Raw genomic sequence first — 16,689 nt, 5'->3', positions numbered from 1 at the left:
GTTGATTACACTCACTGACATAAATGCCATCTGCTAATTCAAAAAGTCTATTTGGATGGTGGGAACATTGCCTGGAAAAGCAGATGCTAAGTTTCAAAAGTAGCTTTCAAAGGTACAAAAAGTTTGAAAATTCGCTTTAGGGGTGGAAAGCCACTTACGAAGTTCAAACAAATTGTATTGAATCCATGAAGGTTGCCTCAAATGTCACGAAAGCCATCTGCAAACTTTAAAAGTCGCAGGGAACTAAACAAATTAAAAAATCACTTGGAAAGGTCAAGAAAGTTTCAAATATATTTGAAATTGAGAACGTTTCTTGAGAAGTCTCAAAAACCATCTTTGAAGTTTCGAAAACCACTTGGAATGTAGACAGTGGCTGGAAAAGTCATGAAAGCCATATGCAAAGATCAAACACATTCTCCAATCACGCTGTTTGGTGTTCTCATAGAAACACCAAGAAATGATCTTCAAGCCAAGAGATGAACACGTTTTAAGTGGTCGTATTTTTGGAAGCCCCAAATTTCAGCGCCGTAAGTCAAAATAGGGATGATTTTGGTGTCGAAAATTTTAAAATAAACATCGTATGGGAGTGATTTTAACAGTGATAAAGATCGAAGTGTGTACAAAAGAACTTTTCTAGCTTGATGTGCCAATAATTTGGTTGCATAAAATAATTTTTGAGAAAACAGAAGGCCAAGATATTTATAATACGACACAGTTTCAACCACTTCGCCCTGGTACGTCCATTTCTCGTTCTTGCATAAATGTCCCCCACTCTTAAAAACAATAATCTTAGTTTTCCTTAAATTCACTGACATATTCCAGTTATCAAAATGTAAATCAAGTTTCATTTCAAGACGCTGAATACCGCTAATGAAATCGGCTACTAATGCTACATCATCAGAGAAAAGGAGACAAAATAATTCTACAAGATCTGGAAATAAATGAAAACAATAGAAATCAGATTGTTCAGCTCATAACTTAATTCATTAATAAATAAATAAAGAGAATAGAAAGGGGCCTAACACATACAGCCCTGCCGTATACCTATGGAGCAGTTAAATTAACCTCAGACTTGTATTACGAGTGTGAGTCCTAACACACGATTGGTATTTGCATAGATATAATGTAATACTTTGAACATCTTCCCCGTTGACACCCCCCCCCCCCCATGAGCAAAACATACTACAATCTTTGTCTTTCCACGGTGTTAAATGCTTTGGACAAATTACACAATACAATTTATCACGTTTCTTGGTAATATATGTTATCAAATGTCAATAATCATGCCTAAACCCAGCCTGTGCCTCGTCGATTTTCCCCCAAAGCATTCCCCCAAAAAGTTAAGCGTGCATTTAATATGGATGAAAAAATCTTACTAAAAATACCAAGTAGCGATATCGCTCTATAATTACCTGGATCATTCTTTGGACCATTTTTTATAAATGGGAACGATAATCGCCTTTGACCACTCAATTGGAACAACACCAGATTAAAATATTTTATTAAAAAGCACTAGTAAATATGGCAACAGAAACTGAATAGAACTTTTAAAAAATTCCCCAAGAAGAACGTCTGGTCCTGGGGATTCACTATTTTCGATTCTGTGATTGGGCCATTCTAAATATCCCAATCAATCTCCCTGTTATACGTAAAGGTATCAACTGATTCCAAATAACTTAACAATTCGGTGTTATAAATAAACACATTATTTGTTGTCGAGATAAAATAGAGAATTGATTTGGTTGTATATTAGATAAAATGGTGTTTTTTTTCGGAAAACAATACCTCTAATCGTGGGCCAGAACTGTTTAATACTGTTTGTATAAAAGACATTACTAGTATGTTTGCTTTCTGTCTATCAATGTAAGATTGCTTTCAGTGCTTTCTCTCACGGCAAGTGTATTTAAATGTGTTGCGCGCACTCTAATAAGCTCTCAAATGGTCAGGGTGGTTTGTACGCCAAAATCTCCGTAACAATTTATATTTTTGCTCTTTGAGCGTTCAACATGTGGTGTAAAACCATATCGGTTGGCCACGCTTACCTCCAAAATTGGAAGATGTCATGCGACTTTCTACTACATTAAGCCTACTTTTGACAGAAAGAGAATTGGTATTGAATTGGTAAAAGAATTACTAGTACTACGGTTTCCTAAACAGCTAAATTTGCTTTGATCCCTCCCCACTTTTGGGTTGCGTGTGAATGCTACTCCCGGTCTGTAACGCTGTTAACAAGGAAGGTAAACAATAAAGGCAGGTGGTCAGATTCCGACCGCGATGCTATGGAAATATCTAGTATTTTATAAAACAGATGTGGAAACTATGACATAATCAACTATGTTCGTACCATTATGTGTGATGCATGTGAAGTCACTTACACCTGCTTGATTACCAAGTTTGCCGTTTAACATGTGTACTCCAAAAGTATAACACAGCTAAAAAAAAAAAACGCCCAAATAAATTGATTTCTGTATTTTTAGATACACGTGGTATGTGAAAAGGGTCTTCCGCATACCCAGCTTAACGATCTACTACATAATTTGGATTATCATGAAAAGGTAATTGACTTCATTGGCTTTTCTACTGTCAAATTTTTTTACCTCCATGATTTATCTAATTCAGATTCCAAGATTCCAGTGTTAGTGTCTTAATTGCGATAGGACGTGGACGTATGCGGGGGATATATACACTCACATAAAGAATGTCTTTCTTCTCATTGAAAAGCTCCCCTTTAAACAATAAAACTATACAATCATTTTACATATTTGATTAAACCATTCTTGATTAGAACACTCATCCCGCCAACAAAACGACCACGTGTGGAGATTCTTGGCCTAGATCAACTGAAAAAAGTGAAACCAGTAAGTTGATCAATAAATTGGTCGTCATTCTCAACCCAAGTTAAATAAAAGGATTATATCGTAATTACAAATAAAATCAACAAAATCAGGGGAGTATACTAGTAATTTACTTTTTAGCCTTCTAACGTTCCTGGAAATGAATTTCAGTTCTGTCTGTCCGTGGCCGAATTCCTATTCTGAAGCAATGTCGTTATTAGCTGCAAGCATTTTTTGTAAGCTAGTTCTTGGTTCTTCTGTCCTCGGTGATATTTGTTCACTGGCACCAAGACTGCGATCGGGTTCGGAGTTTACGCTTTCGGTTCTATCCACTTTATCACTATCAAACGCTACCAATCTACCATTCTTATAATATCCCTTTCGGCTCTGTTTCCTCAGATTGTTTAGATATCTCTGTTGCCGTTTTGTTTTGTCAGCGCCATTACCAATGCCATCCACTTTTAAGTCAGTACGCGCAGAAAGAGCCAACAATCGTCATCAAAATGATGAAATTCCATGATGTTTACGGTGCACTCAATCTGATAAACTAGTTTTGGCTTTTTTTTGTTTGTATTTTGGGATATTTATTTTATTTTATTTTGATCTAGTATTTATTTGTTGATATGTTTTTGAAGTTTTGGTAGTTGCGAAAGCAGTGGCTGGCGATAGTTAAAAATATACCGAATCACAAGTACGTAACAAAAAATACAAAATAATTAAAAAAAATAGTAAAAGTAAAATAAATATATAAAATATAGTACACTTTACAATACATCAGATTTTAATCAGATTGGATGCGCTCTCACGATATCACGTTTTATCCAGGTTTTGGCTTTAGACCGTCAACATCAATTTGGTTAATATTTGCAGTCTCTTTTAAGCCCGACAGCAATTTTGTTATTTCGCGTAGACCAGTTTTTATTACAGGTCTGCTGTAACTTATCCTGTGTCGTTTTCATCTTTCGAGATATACTTCCATTTTACCGTTGAGTTCTTTACTAATTTTGCGCAATTCCGTCATATTTTCTGAATTACTATCAACCGTGCGTGAATTTGTGTAAGAGCCTGGATTAGCGCCGGGATTTAATTCAATATTACCGATACACAACAGCACCAGGATACGTTTCATATTGCTTCCATTGTCATGCAAAATTGCCGTGTAAAATTGCCAATTCTTGCTCGGCAGGCTTCAACAGAGATACCCATTGCACCAATATTCTCCACTTAGAACGAGTCAGTAATCACACTGCCGATGGTTCTGCATGAACTCAATAACGCAATAACGCTTGGAAAGCAGCAAAAAAAAAAAAAAAAAAAAAAAAAAAAAACTTACGGGAGCAGAGATTCGCAACTCTGTGTTCATTAACACCCTCAACGACCAAAGTAACTTTGAAAGGCTGGAAAGTTATCTGAAAAGATCCCGTAAACCATCTGACGTGTTCGTAAAGTAACTTTGTAAGGAAGGAAAGTTGCCTGAAAATTCATGAAGGCTGTCTGAAGAATTCTTACATTAACTTTGGAAGGCAGAAGAGTTGTGTGAAAAGATCACGAAAGCCATCTTACGAGTTCAATGTGCAATGGGAACGAACTATCGAATGAATGGACATAAGTGTATGCAGGCAGCGTATAACCAGAGAGGAAACGAGATTATTTTATCTATATCAATATCAACAAAGGAAATTACTTTTTGTAGACACTGTATAAACATTTCCTATAAATACGCCCTCTAGTGACGAAACGTAGCGTGAATAGGTGGCAGGAAAGTTGTTCAAAGCGTCGTATCGTTTTGTAGTCGTCTACTAACTAATGATGAGAATGTTGTGGGAGATTTTACTATATTTTAGATGATGAACTAAACACATACAGTTGTCGATTTGAACGGCATTGTCTTCATTCATATACATTGTTTTAGCATATTGAACAGATTGAGAGGTGACTTATTTAAAAGTTGCATGAAACCTCGTGTTTTTCTGTATGAACAATTACAATTATTGTACAACAACTACCGATTACCGATAATATATCTTGATGTCGGGTTGTCGGTTCCGGAAACAAATATTTGTGTTCACTTAATAATACACTATAATAGTATTATGCGGAGAGGCAATTTATGATCGGGTGGGGTACAAACGTTTTTTTGTTCCAGCTACAGCAGCTGTGTTATTATCAGTTATACATCTAATTATAAAAATGTTCCCATCAAGTTTAAAAAAAAACAGTTCTGTATCGTTTATGGTAAACTAATTCAATCGTGTCTGGCGTGAAGAACGCCCCCCCCCCTTTAGCTAATGGCTGAGACCGTATACTAGGTTTTGATTATCTGTCGTCCAATTCACATGGTTCGCTGAAGCCGACCATCCGAGGTCGCAGAATTATTTAGTGAACCGCTGCTGGTGGGTATGCTCGTCGTCGCGTTAATAACTTAATTAATAATCTGCGGGTAATGTATGGTAAGACAAATACAACATTAAAGAGAAAATTACAATAATAATACTGTAAAGAAAAAAATACAAATAACAAAAACGTTACTTTTTGTATATTGTTTGTTTTAGGTGTTTAACTAGTGGAAAACTGTTGTTGCATATGTGATTATATTGTTTATTCTATCCTGTTTGTTTAAAATTAATTGTGTCACGCGCAGATTTTTTCCTTTATCAATTTAGCGTGCCATTGAAGTGCGCCGCATACGTTATAACAGAGGATTTTATTGTTTGCTAATTTCAGAGGATGTTTTGCCGACCCAAATCAATCTTCCCTACTTGTTCCGAAAGCATTATTTAATTAAAGGGTAGTGGTCGTCGCGCAACGCATGTTCGAATTTCATTTAAACTCAGACTAGTAATAGTATTACTAGTCTGAGATTTATACAGACAATGTATCTCACACGAGTTGTGTACGTCGCTATGAGTCTCATATCGAACAAGGCACTGCGTGACGACCACCACCCTTTATTGTAAACTGTTACAAATATACGCGTGTCACAATCTTAATTTTCTTTGGACGATAAGCAAAATCTTTTTTCTGGGCCTAAATGCGCTAAAATATAATTCAGTATGTGAAGTTATTAGATACTAGTATGTTTCCTGCATCTTCTCCAGAAATCATCCCGGCACCAGGAAATATACCACCTTTTCATCAGCAGAACTCAGCCGTTCTTTGGAATCTCTTGCGATTCTGACGGTAGATCTCATGAGAAAAGTTGTTCTACAATTATTGATTTATTTGCAATTCAATGTACACTCGCTTGTGGGACTTGCTCAATAGATTTGGAAAATGTGCTTTCCAGTTTTTTATTTATTCTAATCAATGAGACCGGAACATCTTTTCATGGAGCTGCGTGATCTTTGTGACCGGAACATGCTTGTCTCGCCACTGAATGGGTGATGAGATCCCAAAGTATAACCAAATTTCCTCTGGTATGTAGCGCGGCGCATTCCGTATCCGTTTGATCAGTCTATTCTTAATAAAATATACACGGTTTTGAGCAAGGACGCTTGTGGATACTCCCAACGCCCAGTCACGTTCGAACCCATAACTTCAAGCTGCCACCCCTGCTGTCGATTCGAAGAAAAGTTTGGAATAGTCCATCAACGCCTTGCCCCACAATTCTGTGCGAAACGATTTCTTGAGAATGGCGGTCGGAGAAATGATAGCTATGGGTAGGCTCCTGAAATTATCGCCGTTTTGCCCTGGAACAAACTATTTCTTAGCAACACTTTTATTAACTGTACTCACTAACCATTTTAGTTTTGCTCAACAAAGTCGAAGCGCTTGTTACGATTCGCAAGGACGACCACAGCGTTGCATCGCCGAGTTTGTAAACGCCGCGTACGAAGTGAAGATAGAATCAACTAACACATGCGGCTATGATAGGACTTTATTCTGCCTCCAGACCGGCGTTACCGGTGCCACTAAGTCATGCGATGAATGCGTAGCCTCCGATCCAAATCTACGACACCCGCCTCGTTATATGACTGATTACAACAGTGACCAGAACACAACATGGTGGCAGAGCGAAACTATGTACGAGAATATTCAGTATCCACATTCAGTCAATTTAACGCTGCCGCTGGGTGAGTACCGGCGTCTTAATGTTATAACTTCTAAATACTATGCCACTTTTTACAGCTATTAAGAGACATTTCATACATGATATGTTCCTGGGTTTATAAAAGGTCAAAGAGATCAGGTCGTAAATAGTCAAAATTGGGCCAGTGACCACTGGCACCAACGGCAGAGTACTCTATTAAATTTCAAGTGTTTGCACATTAAAGTACATTCTCGCTTCTACCAATATAATAACAAAGCTCTGGTGAGAATGACAATCTTGTTATTGCAGCTCTCCCACCCCTTGAGTTAAAATCTGTAAATTGGTATATGCGAACAGCTGAGTTATACAAACGCCATTGATTGTACGCCACAATGAATGCGTCTCGTATTGTTGACTTGACACATTTTACCTGGAGTTGTCATTCCGAAGATGGAAAAAAACTTAACAGCACTGACCGTTAATACAGCTTCAAGTAGAAGGCCAGACAACTAGTTGAATAATTTGTTTGTGTTTGGGGAAAACTAGGCCCAAATCCTCTTGGAGAATAATCAAGAAATGTGCCCGTTTGTTTTTCTTCAGCTAGGTAAATTCCCGCAATACCTAGGGGTGTGGGTGTAAAGTATATGTATAAGTATACTATCAAAAATTTATAAAATAAGCCCTCGTATTATAAATCTTTGATATTATACTATATATAAACTTTGTGTTTAATATATATTTTTTTGTTTACATACACACCATATGTTAAGTGATTGAAGTGCCTGGGGTCTTAAAAGTCAATCCTATTCCTCCCAGAACGAAAAAAAAAAAGGACGAGATGGGGGGTTGAATTTTTTCTACAACATTATCGTAAATCACGTTTTATGAGAGTAACCCCTGATTATAAGTTCTAATGTATTTATATCCAAGAAACCCACAGTTATTGGCAAGCACATTTTGTGCATCAGTCAAAGCAACCGTTCCAGAGGATTCCAGTGAAATTCTCCCTTCTGCAACAATTTTGGAATTGAAATAAAGCCGTTTATAAATTGCTTTATATTCATTAAACACCATCTTTTGAAAATCTTGTTAGTTGGTAATTTCTAAAAAGTTTTTTTTTTTTTTGAATCATTAAATCATAAATATTATTAAACTGTTTGCAGTGTAACATGTACAATGTTTCCTATAGGAGAATCCCTTGAGTATATTCTACTGGTAATTTTATCTGAGTACCCCCCAGTGGATAACAGTTTGTGTGTAGTGTGTGGTCCACATTATTATTTCCAGTATTTTCACTAAACTTTTATCTAAATTCCGTCTGTGTTTATACATTTTCTCCACTGAAGGTCCATTTATTCGGCCATTACCTGACCATTATACCTTGGCAGAATTCCCATAATAAATCTGTATTCAATGATGTCGGAATCAAACAAAATGGCGCTTGCCATGGTACGTTTCCATGGGAAATCGAGCAAGAGGTTTGTGTCTTTGTCATTCAGGCGTCGATTGGTTTAAATTTGAAATTAAGTTGTTATATGATGTTTTTCCTTGTTTTTCTGATTCAAAACAGATTTACTAATACTCCAAAAAAATCTTACTCCATTAATAACAGCAATGCAAGTGACAAGTATATAAAACAAGTGCGTGTCAGTATTGAAACTTACTATTCAGTTTACTGAGATTGAAAATAGTTTCTTTGTATGCGACTGTACGTTGTAGTGTCAACACTTATTGCTAAATTGGCAAAATAAAGTGGTTAATCATTTCATTAGACTGGGTCAATATTGAAAAAGGAAATGCCAAAGAATAAAAAGCCTTGCTTCATGGTCTGCTAGTTTCTATGCATAGTGAACTGTTCTCTTCACAGCCACACCAGATTAAATACTGGAATTTAATCTGTTAGATTATAATGTTGTAAAGTACGAAGATGAATTTGTACAATAAAAAGTATGACATTTGTAGAGTTTTTTGTTTGCTCTTGAGTGTTTTTGTTCACCTTGTGGAAGGAAGGTGTCTATACATATATATAAGTGTTATCAATTGACACCCACTACATAGGGAAGTAGTGTCTGTGTTCCTGTTAATTACCTTGATGTTTCTTGTGGGTGGGTGGGTGTGTGCTTGTCTGGCAGTCTGTCTGTTAACCATATTTGGTTCTGTTATAGCGACATCATCTGTCTTTTTTAAATCATTTCTGTCATATTTCTCATTGAGTCAAAATTACTCTTTTGATAACAAATAGATGATGTTGTCATGTAATTGTGAGGATGTAAATACTACACACATGCAAAATGCGGCATAACATTTTCCCAATATTTGCAAGGTATTATCAATTCTGGGTGCTCTATAAATTTTGAATATTAGTGATAATTGAAAACAGAAAACAAATAACCATTTCAATATAACAGTTACGAATTAATCTAGTGATATTTGGGAGATTTTGAAAACAAAGTTTACTAACTAACATTTACTGATATAGAGAAAACATGTATTGTATTTGTTCTACTGTTAAATCAATTTATTTTCAGTATTTTAATATTTTTTAGAAATCTCACTTTATTGTTATTCTACAAGTTCACATGAATTTAATTTATCAAATTTTAAAATCAAAATTAAAAACCAGTGATTAATTTACAATATTAGAAGAACATGTACTTATGTAAATGACCGAAGGCATATTTTAATTATACATACAAGTACATTGTGTACATGTAAATGCAATTATTCTGCTTCAAGTGTGTTGCTATGCGAAATGCACATCTAGTAGAGAAAATATGGTATATTCCCTGTCATGTGACATATTGCTGTGCATGTGCGTGCTCATGTATATTCAAATGTCCTTTTTACTCAGTATTACCATATATAGATTAATTATTATAATTACTATAAAGACATTTATAAAAAAAAGTTGCTTGTACCCATGTATTGTGTACTGCATGTAAAAAACTATGTCCTCATTAGTTGCTTCCAGTCATCCATTATTTTGTATTGATTAATTGAAATAGTAACCCAGATTTCACACAATAAACTCATCTCCCCTGGGTGCCATTGAAGACTTCAAGGATTTCTCAAGAAATGGGAGGTTCTGTACACAAGGTCTCAATTCATGCAAATAAACTTGCTGAATATTATCACTGTCATAATCAGACCTTGTCATTTGGGTATGGTCTAGTAAGCTTCCAGAGTTTCAGTTTTTATTGTATTTTCTCTGATACATGTTTGTCATTCCATAGAATTAAAACTAGTGATATATCCCTCCCTCCCTTCATGTTTGTTTCATCTCTCTCAGTACACACTTGCATTCTTCAATTATAGAGCTAACCTTGTCAGCCCAGGAACTAACTTTTCCGGGTTAGACCATTATTTTCAGGGGGTATGCTCCTGTTATGGATGTTGCTTAAAAATATGCTGTTCCACGTTCAAGTTAATATTTTGCATCAGTGGAATAAATTAAATAATGTTCTCATTCATTATGTTCCAATTTTGTGTAAATGAACAATGTAATTGATGCGTAATGTAACTGTTGCATGGGACCCACACCAAATATTTGCCATTATTGTTCTAATAACATTTCAGTTAAGTTCTTTTTTTTTTAGCTAGCATGTTATTTTCAAATTAAGATGTTTCTAATTTTAAAATAAAATTCCATCTCATTAAGAGATTGTTGGCACTTTATTTAGTTAAATTTGCTAAAATACTGTCAATGCATTAATTATTTACTTTTTAATATCACTATTTTAGCTGATAAGTAAAATCTGCTAAATTAAATCTTCAGGAACACGTAAAATAACAATAAAACTCATTGTTTCCTTGACAAATTCATGAAATTAAAACACAGGAAATATGCTCAAAACACCAAAATAGTGAAATTAATATCAGTGAAAATAAATAATTTTACGGTAACATGTACCGTAGCTATTTCAACTTGCTTTAAAATCATATTTTATAGAACATTTTGCGACTCAAACTTAATCTAATCTCAGAAATCTAAACTTAGTCTTTATTTTTTTTAACTATTATCAGTTGTATTTTAAATTATTACCCAGTTTCTATTTTGAGCATTTTTTGGACCATTTAAAATGTAAAAATGATAGAATTATTGTCAATTTATGAAGGAGAATCATTCTGTTATACTGTGACATTGAACTTGTAATGTACATATACTGACATGTGTCCTCTTCCTCCAGTTCTTCTCAAATATACAGAATACAAAACTCAAAAGGAAGTGACAATTATTTCGCCTAAATAAACAAATTAAATCAGGCAGATAAACTTGCAGTGGATTTCAATAAATAATTATAGCTTTGGTCATTTACCTTGTCATGGTTGATTGGTTCAGGGACCAAAAAGTCATTCCGAGGGCGGTTGAAGTCTACTGCTAGTGTTTGTGTGTCTCGATTCCAAAAAAAACTTTCATACACGCATGTCTATGTTGATTTGAATATATTTGCTACCGAAAAAATATATTTGACTCATTAATACCGTACAGCGAAAGACAATAAATGGTAAAAATGCCCGCTGTTTACATCTAATGTATGAATAATAAATAATATTTATAATATTTTTGTTAATAATTTTTTATTTATTTACCCAATAATAATAACAACAATAAGAAACACTGAAAAAAAAAAAAACAGAAGTAAGCCATACAGAAAACTAATGGTAAGAAAAATACACATATATATTGGGTAAAATGGAAATCAGAAAAATATGTTGCACGTGGCAATAGAGTTTGTGGTTTGCAGTGTAAATTAAATCTAGCTACAATAAATGGGTCACTTCAGTGTATGGTTACCATATGCGTATTATAATTTTTGTTTTGCTGTGCGTTAATACACGTACCACTGTATATTGTATCATTACTCGTGGTGCTTTTTTCTTTGCAATGTGATAATACAGATCAAATTATATCACATTTTTCACTTGTTATGTTAGTTAATTCTGGTTCAGTATAATTGTGTCATCTGTATTTCAAATTTATAAGCTTCTAGGCAGACATTATGACACTAAAGGTTAGATGGGAGGGGCAGGGTGGCAACAAGGGAGGGCAGTGTCTCAAATCAAATATAACTGTCATTTATTTCTGAAAAAAACCTGGATCAAATTTGTGTTTGGCTGTTTTGATGACATTTTGATTTATATCGCTGTCAGAGTGTTGCAAAGCCTGCTTTCATGGCCAGCGCATCCCACACATCCATCTTAGCAATAACTCTTGCGTTTTTATGCATACACAGAGTAACAGTAGCAGAAGTTTACATTCCAACTAAAATTCCTGTTGCTTCTAAAGACAATTTATTAATGCCTTCATAGTAGTATGGTATCAATATCACTGCTAACTGTGCTGGATTATGACAGCATGGCTGCCTGGTCATGACCTTCACATACTAGTTAAAAGTATAAAGTTTCAGTTTGGCTTGCTGGATATGTTGGCTTGCTCATTGAGGCCCAGGGTGGGTACTTAACATACAGCACTGAAACCATACAATTGCACTGTGATTGTAACACATTTCTTTTATAAAATAGAATTTTTATGTTTAATGAAACAAAATTAATATCAATTAAAATGATTTTGTTATTAAAAGTACATGTAATTAACGCAATGTTGAATTGAAGTGAAATTAAAAAATAAGTTTTAGTTAATGATTATTTTCTGACAGCTGTTTTGTATACTTAGATGGTGGATTTTTGTTTCTCCATCTTGCATGGAGCTTGTCTTCTGCAGAAAGGGGATCAGTTGTGTTGTCAACAATTACTGTAAAATAATTTAATTTACCTGGAATTAATTTTCGCTGAAAAGACTATTTGTATTGAATTTATTTTCAATGATTCTTGACGAGTTAAATGTAAAATATAGAAAAAAAGTTATATTTGCTGGATTTTTATTCACTGAATCATTCCTTCAGCGAAATAAGTGAAAATTAATTCCAAGCAAAAATAAAGTATTTTACAGTATATTTAAATATAGAACCAACAAAATTTCCTTGAAAGTGGTTAAATGCAAGCTTTCATGAAATTTAATGATTGTATAACTGTTTTAGTAGCTTAGCTAAATTCCTAACTGAAATATCTCTTATCTTGACCAAGGTTGTACGTACATTGCCATTGTATACTGATTTGCACAGTAGACTTGCATGGTATAAAGTTTCTCTGGTCTTCAGTGCTGCTAATTAGGATTAGCCTGCAGGTGTTAATTAGATGGCTATGTAAACAGTTGGTGATATTGATACAAGATTGGAAATAGATTATGGATGCTACTGGTTGGTTTTAACTTTGGATTTTCCGAAAACTTGTATTTTTGTTTTTTTAAGATTTCCTGATTTAAGAGTTTTGACAGGGACCAGTTTTTGTAAAAGCATCTGGACTTCATGACCTAGCAACCCCGATTGTTGTTGTTGTTAAGACAGTGCTACACAATTTGGGGTTTGTTCGTGACTTACGAAAATTGGTCTCTCCTAAATTTAAAGCTGTTTATAGAGATTTTACAAATTACACTATTAGCGATTGACTATTTGAAACTCTTGTGGTAGAGTTAGGGATAACAAATCTACACAGAGTATATTTATAGAAAATATTTATAGAAAAAAAGCACGAGAAGTGAAGAAAAAAAAACACAAACAACCAAAACAAGCTCCAAACTACATGTAAGAAGAAAATAAATCATGCTTTTTCCCACATTATTTCATCCGTGTTTTTAATAGTTGAACAAAATTTAGGACTGTTGTATTTTGAAAAAGTACCAGCAATGTACAGTGAGCATCAATGTGGTCATTCCTAGTGGAAAAGTTGTCCTTAGTTACACATGATACAGCCTTTGCTGCACTTCGCAGGGTGATCTGAAGAAACTTATACTTAAAGGGGAACCTTCCAAGCCCAGGGATTGCACCAAAGAATCATGGGACACTATTGTTTATGTTATTTACAGAGTTAATCTATCTTTTGTTATCCATTGTAATTTTAATCCAGAAAGTAAAGGCACATACAACTTCCACTGCTGTGGACCACTACTGTCTAGCATTGCTGTTGTAGGTGGGGCTTCCTTAAGTCCAAAATCAACAAAGATGCTACCTTCATTTATTTTAGGCATTATAAACAATGATGATTACTTAACGAAAACAAGACTAGAATTTGAATAATCCAGAGTGACAGCAAAGTTGACCTTTAGTGGAAATGTTATTGTCCAGCAGTACAACAGATTCTTTCAGTTTTCTCAGAATAGAACATATTTTATAAAACAATTTTATCATACTGTGGAATACTTTATTTTCGCTGGAATTAATTTTCGCTGAAAAGGCTTTTTGGGCGTTTTGTATGGAATTTATTTTCATTGATTTTTGATAAGTTTAATGTAAAATATAGGAAAAAAAGTATATTCGGTGGATTTTATTTTCACGGAATCATCCCAATAGCGAAAATTAATTCCAAGTGAAAATAAAGTATTCTACAGTAGTTGATTTGCCATATGTTCATGAAAGCAACTATATAGTTCTCCTTGCTTCATTGTCTGTAGTAACAAGAATTGTGAAAAACACAGAATACATCCTCGCAAGATGCTAATTCAAAGGTGTCTGAGGGAGTTGCATGGCAGTTGGATGTTAAAATTGTTATTTTAATCCTCATAAAATTCAAATAGAAAATAAGATTTGCATTTGAGAACCGGTTTACTACTACACGGCTTCCTTACTTTTAAGTTATAATTGTTAGCAATATCATAGCTGTGTCTAAGTATGTCTAGACAAAGTTCATAAATTCAAATTAACAGTATAAGACTATGGTGCTTAGAAGCCATTGAAACTTGTTATGCTATTTGACAAATGGTCTCCAGTCCCCTTTACCCCTACTTGATACAAACCGGAAGTTATTGTTTGTTTTGCCAAGAAACCTTTACTTTTGAATGGGAAGGTCTTGACAAGCCTTTGACAGTCTAGTAGGCTTCCTATGGGAGGCTGGAATAGCTTACTAGGCTCCCTGTTGTGAGTGTGGTTTCCGCATTGAATTCCTGTGGTATTGTAGGCTTTGTTCTCCTTGGTATAGCTACACATTAACTATTCAGAGGTCATTCCTAATACTTTATGCAACTGTAAGAATATGTTGGTAGGCCTCTCTCTGTATTAATAGATAACATTAAAAATTGTCATCTTGAGCTTGAACTTTGAACCTTTCACATGTGATTTACATTGGGTAGTTGTTTCACTGAGCATGTATTTGCTTTCATAGTTTATAGATATGTTTTCCATACAAAAACTGGAGAGATTTATTATGATTTCCATGTTTTCCCCTTTTGATAGTTGTGATATTAGTCTCTCAGCCGAGGATTTTGAAATAACGTGCACACAATTTGCCTAAAATAATGTTAATGCAAGTATCCATTTGTAACTATCTGCTTTTAGCTTGTACATTTCAAAAATTAGTTGCATTCAGTGAGTGGAAGGTGAAGCCTCACCAAAACCCAAAACATTGTCAAAACATTGAGTACATGTATGCATCAGATCTATAAATAATATTCTTTAGATTTAAATCATTTTTTTCGCATGTTTTGAAAATACCTGCAATTTATTCTTACAATTAAAAGAACGTGTGTAATTATAAGGTTATTACAAGATACAGCAAAATGTGTATAAAGGCAGTCATGTGATCGTATCAATGCGTATGTAGTATTCTCATGATAACCTTATTTTTAGATTTTTATTTGCATTTAGCGGCATAAGTCATATTTCCTGCCCAAAATTCCTGTAAGAAAGCATTTTACATGTTTTTAATTTGTACTTGCGTGATTTTGTTCGTTTAGAAATGGGATTCTATTTCAACCGCTTGCATTTATTGGTATTGTCAATAGAAAATGACCTGAAAGCTAAAATAGCACTTCTGAGTATAACTTAAATGATTAGAGTAGCTGTGATATTACAATCATTTCATAATTGTATGCAATGGGAGACTGAATGATAATTTGAGTGATAGGGTAGTGGAGTGATCACTCGCCTCAGAAAGTATGGCCTAGAATTAAAATTTGGTAATTTTTTGCTGCCAAATGTTTAATAACAGTTATAACTAAATGAAAAGTACTGTAGAATACTTTATTTTTGCTTGGAATTAATTTTCGCTATTTTCACTGAAGAAATGATTTAGTAAAAATAAAATCCAGCAAATATACCTTTTCCCCTATATTTTACATTCAACTCGTCAAAAATCAGTGAAAATAAAATTCATACAAAACACCCAAAAAGTCTTCAGGGAAAATTAATTCCAGCTAAAATAATGTATTTAATCAATGACAGTGTAGTACTGTAGAATACTTTATTTTCGCTTGGAATTTATTTTCGCTATTTTCGCTGAAGGGATGATTCCGTGAAAATAAAATCCAGCGAATATACTTTTTTTCCTATATTTTCACTTTAAACTCATCCAAAATCAGTGAAAATAAATTCCAAGCAAACGCCCAAAAAGCCTTTTCAGCGAAAATTAATTCCGGCGAAAATAAAGTATTCCACAGTAATTAAATTTACACCTTACTAGATGCTTGCAATCTCTAACTTTTATTGTAGAAATTCAATTCTGAAAAAAGACACAATCTCGGGTATGTAGAATGACTGCTCTGAGTTCTCACACCATTGCATGCTGATAGGACACTGAAGTGTTTGTTAACCACAGCAACACTTGTAGACAGGAGGCTTTCTAAATTCACTCAGGCTTTCATTGTCCATGGTTAGTATGTGTGAATCCCCTTAGTAAACTAAACAACAGTCTGAGTTGCAGCTTTAGTCGGATTAACTGATTGTATCTAGACTGTGACATGTAACAGGTAGAGGCTTCTAATCTTGGTAATGGGTT

The 16,689-nt window shown here is 34.3% G+C and overlaps 1 protein-coding gene across 1 annotated transcript in view; it reads left to right on the top strand.

Annotated features, from left to right (window-relative positions):
* Nucleotides 1-6,454: 6,454 nt before the first annotated feature.
* LOC100371702 (laminin subunit gamma-1-like) overlaps nt 6,455-16,689 on the top strand; it is a 62,978-nt gene continuing 52,743 nt past the window's right edge. The window contains exon 1 of the mRNA XM_002731040.4: nt 6,455-6,907. Coding sequence (XP_002731086.3) covers nt 6,466-6,907 — 442 coding nt within the window. The 5' untranslated portion in view covers nt 6,455-6,465. The remainder of the gene's footprint in view (nt 6,908-16,689) is intronic.

This window comes from Saccoglossus kowalevskii, chromosome 17 (assembly GCF_978046115.1).
Source record: "Saccoglossus kowalevskii chromosome 17, keSacKowa6.1, whole genome shotgun sequence".
Lineage (NCBI taxonomy): Eukaryota > Metazoa > Hemichordata > Enteropneusta > Harrimaniidae > Saccoglossus > Saccoglossus kowalevskii.
Note: the sequence above shows the minus strand (reverse complement) of the source record. Positions and strands in the feature narration are given on the sequence as shown.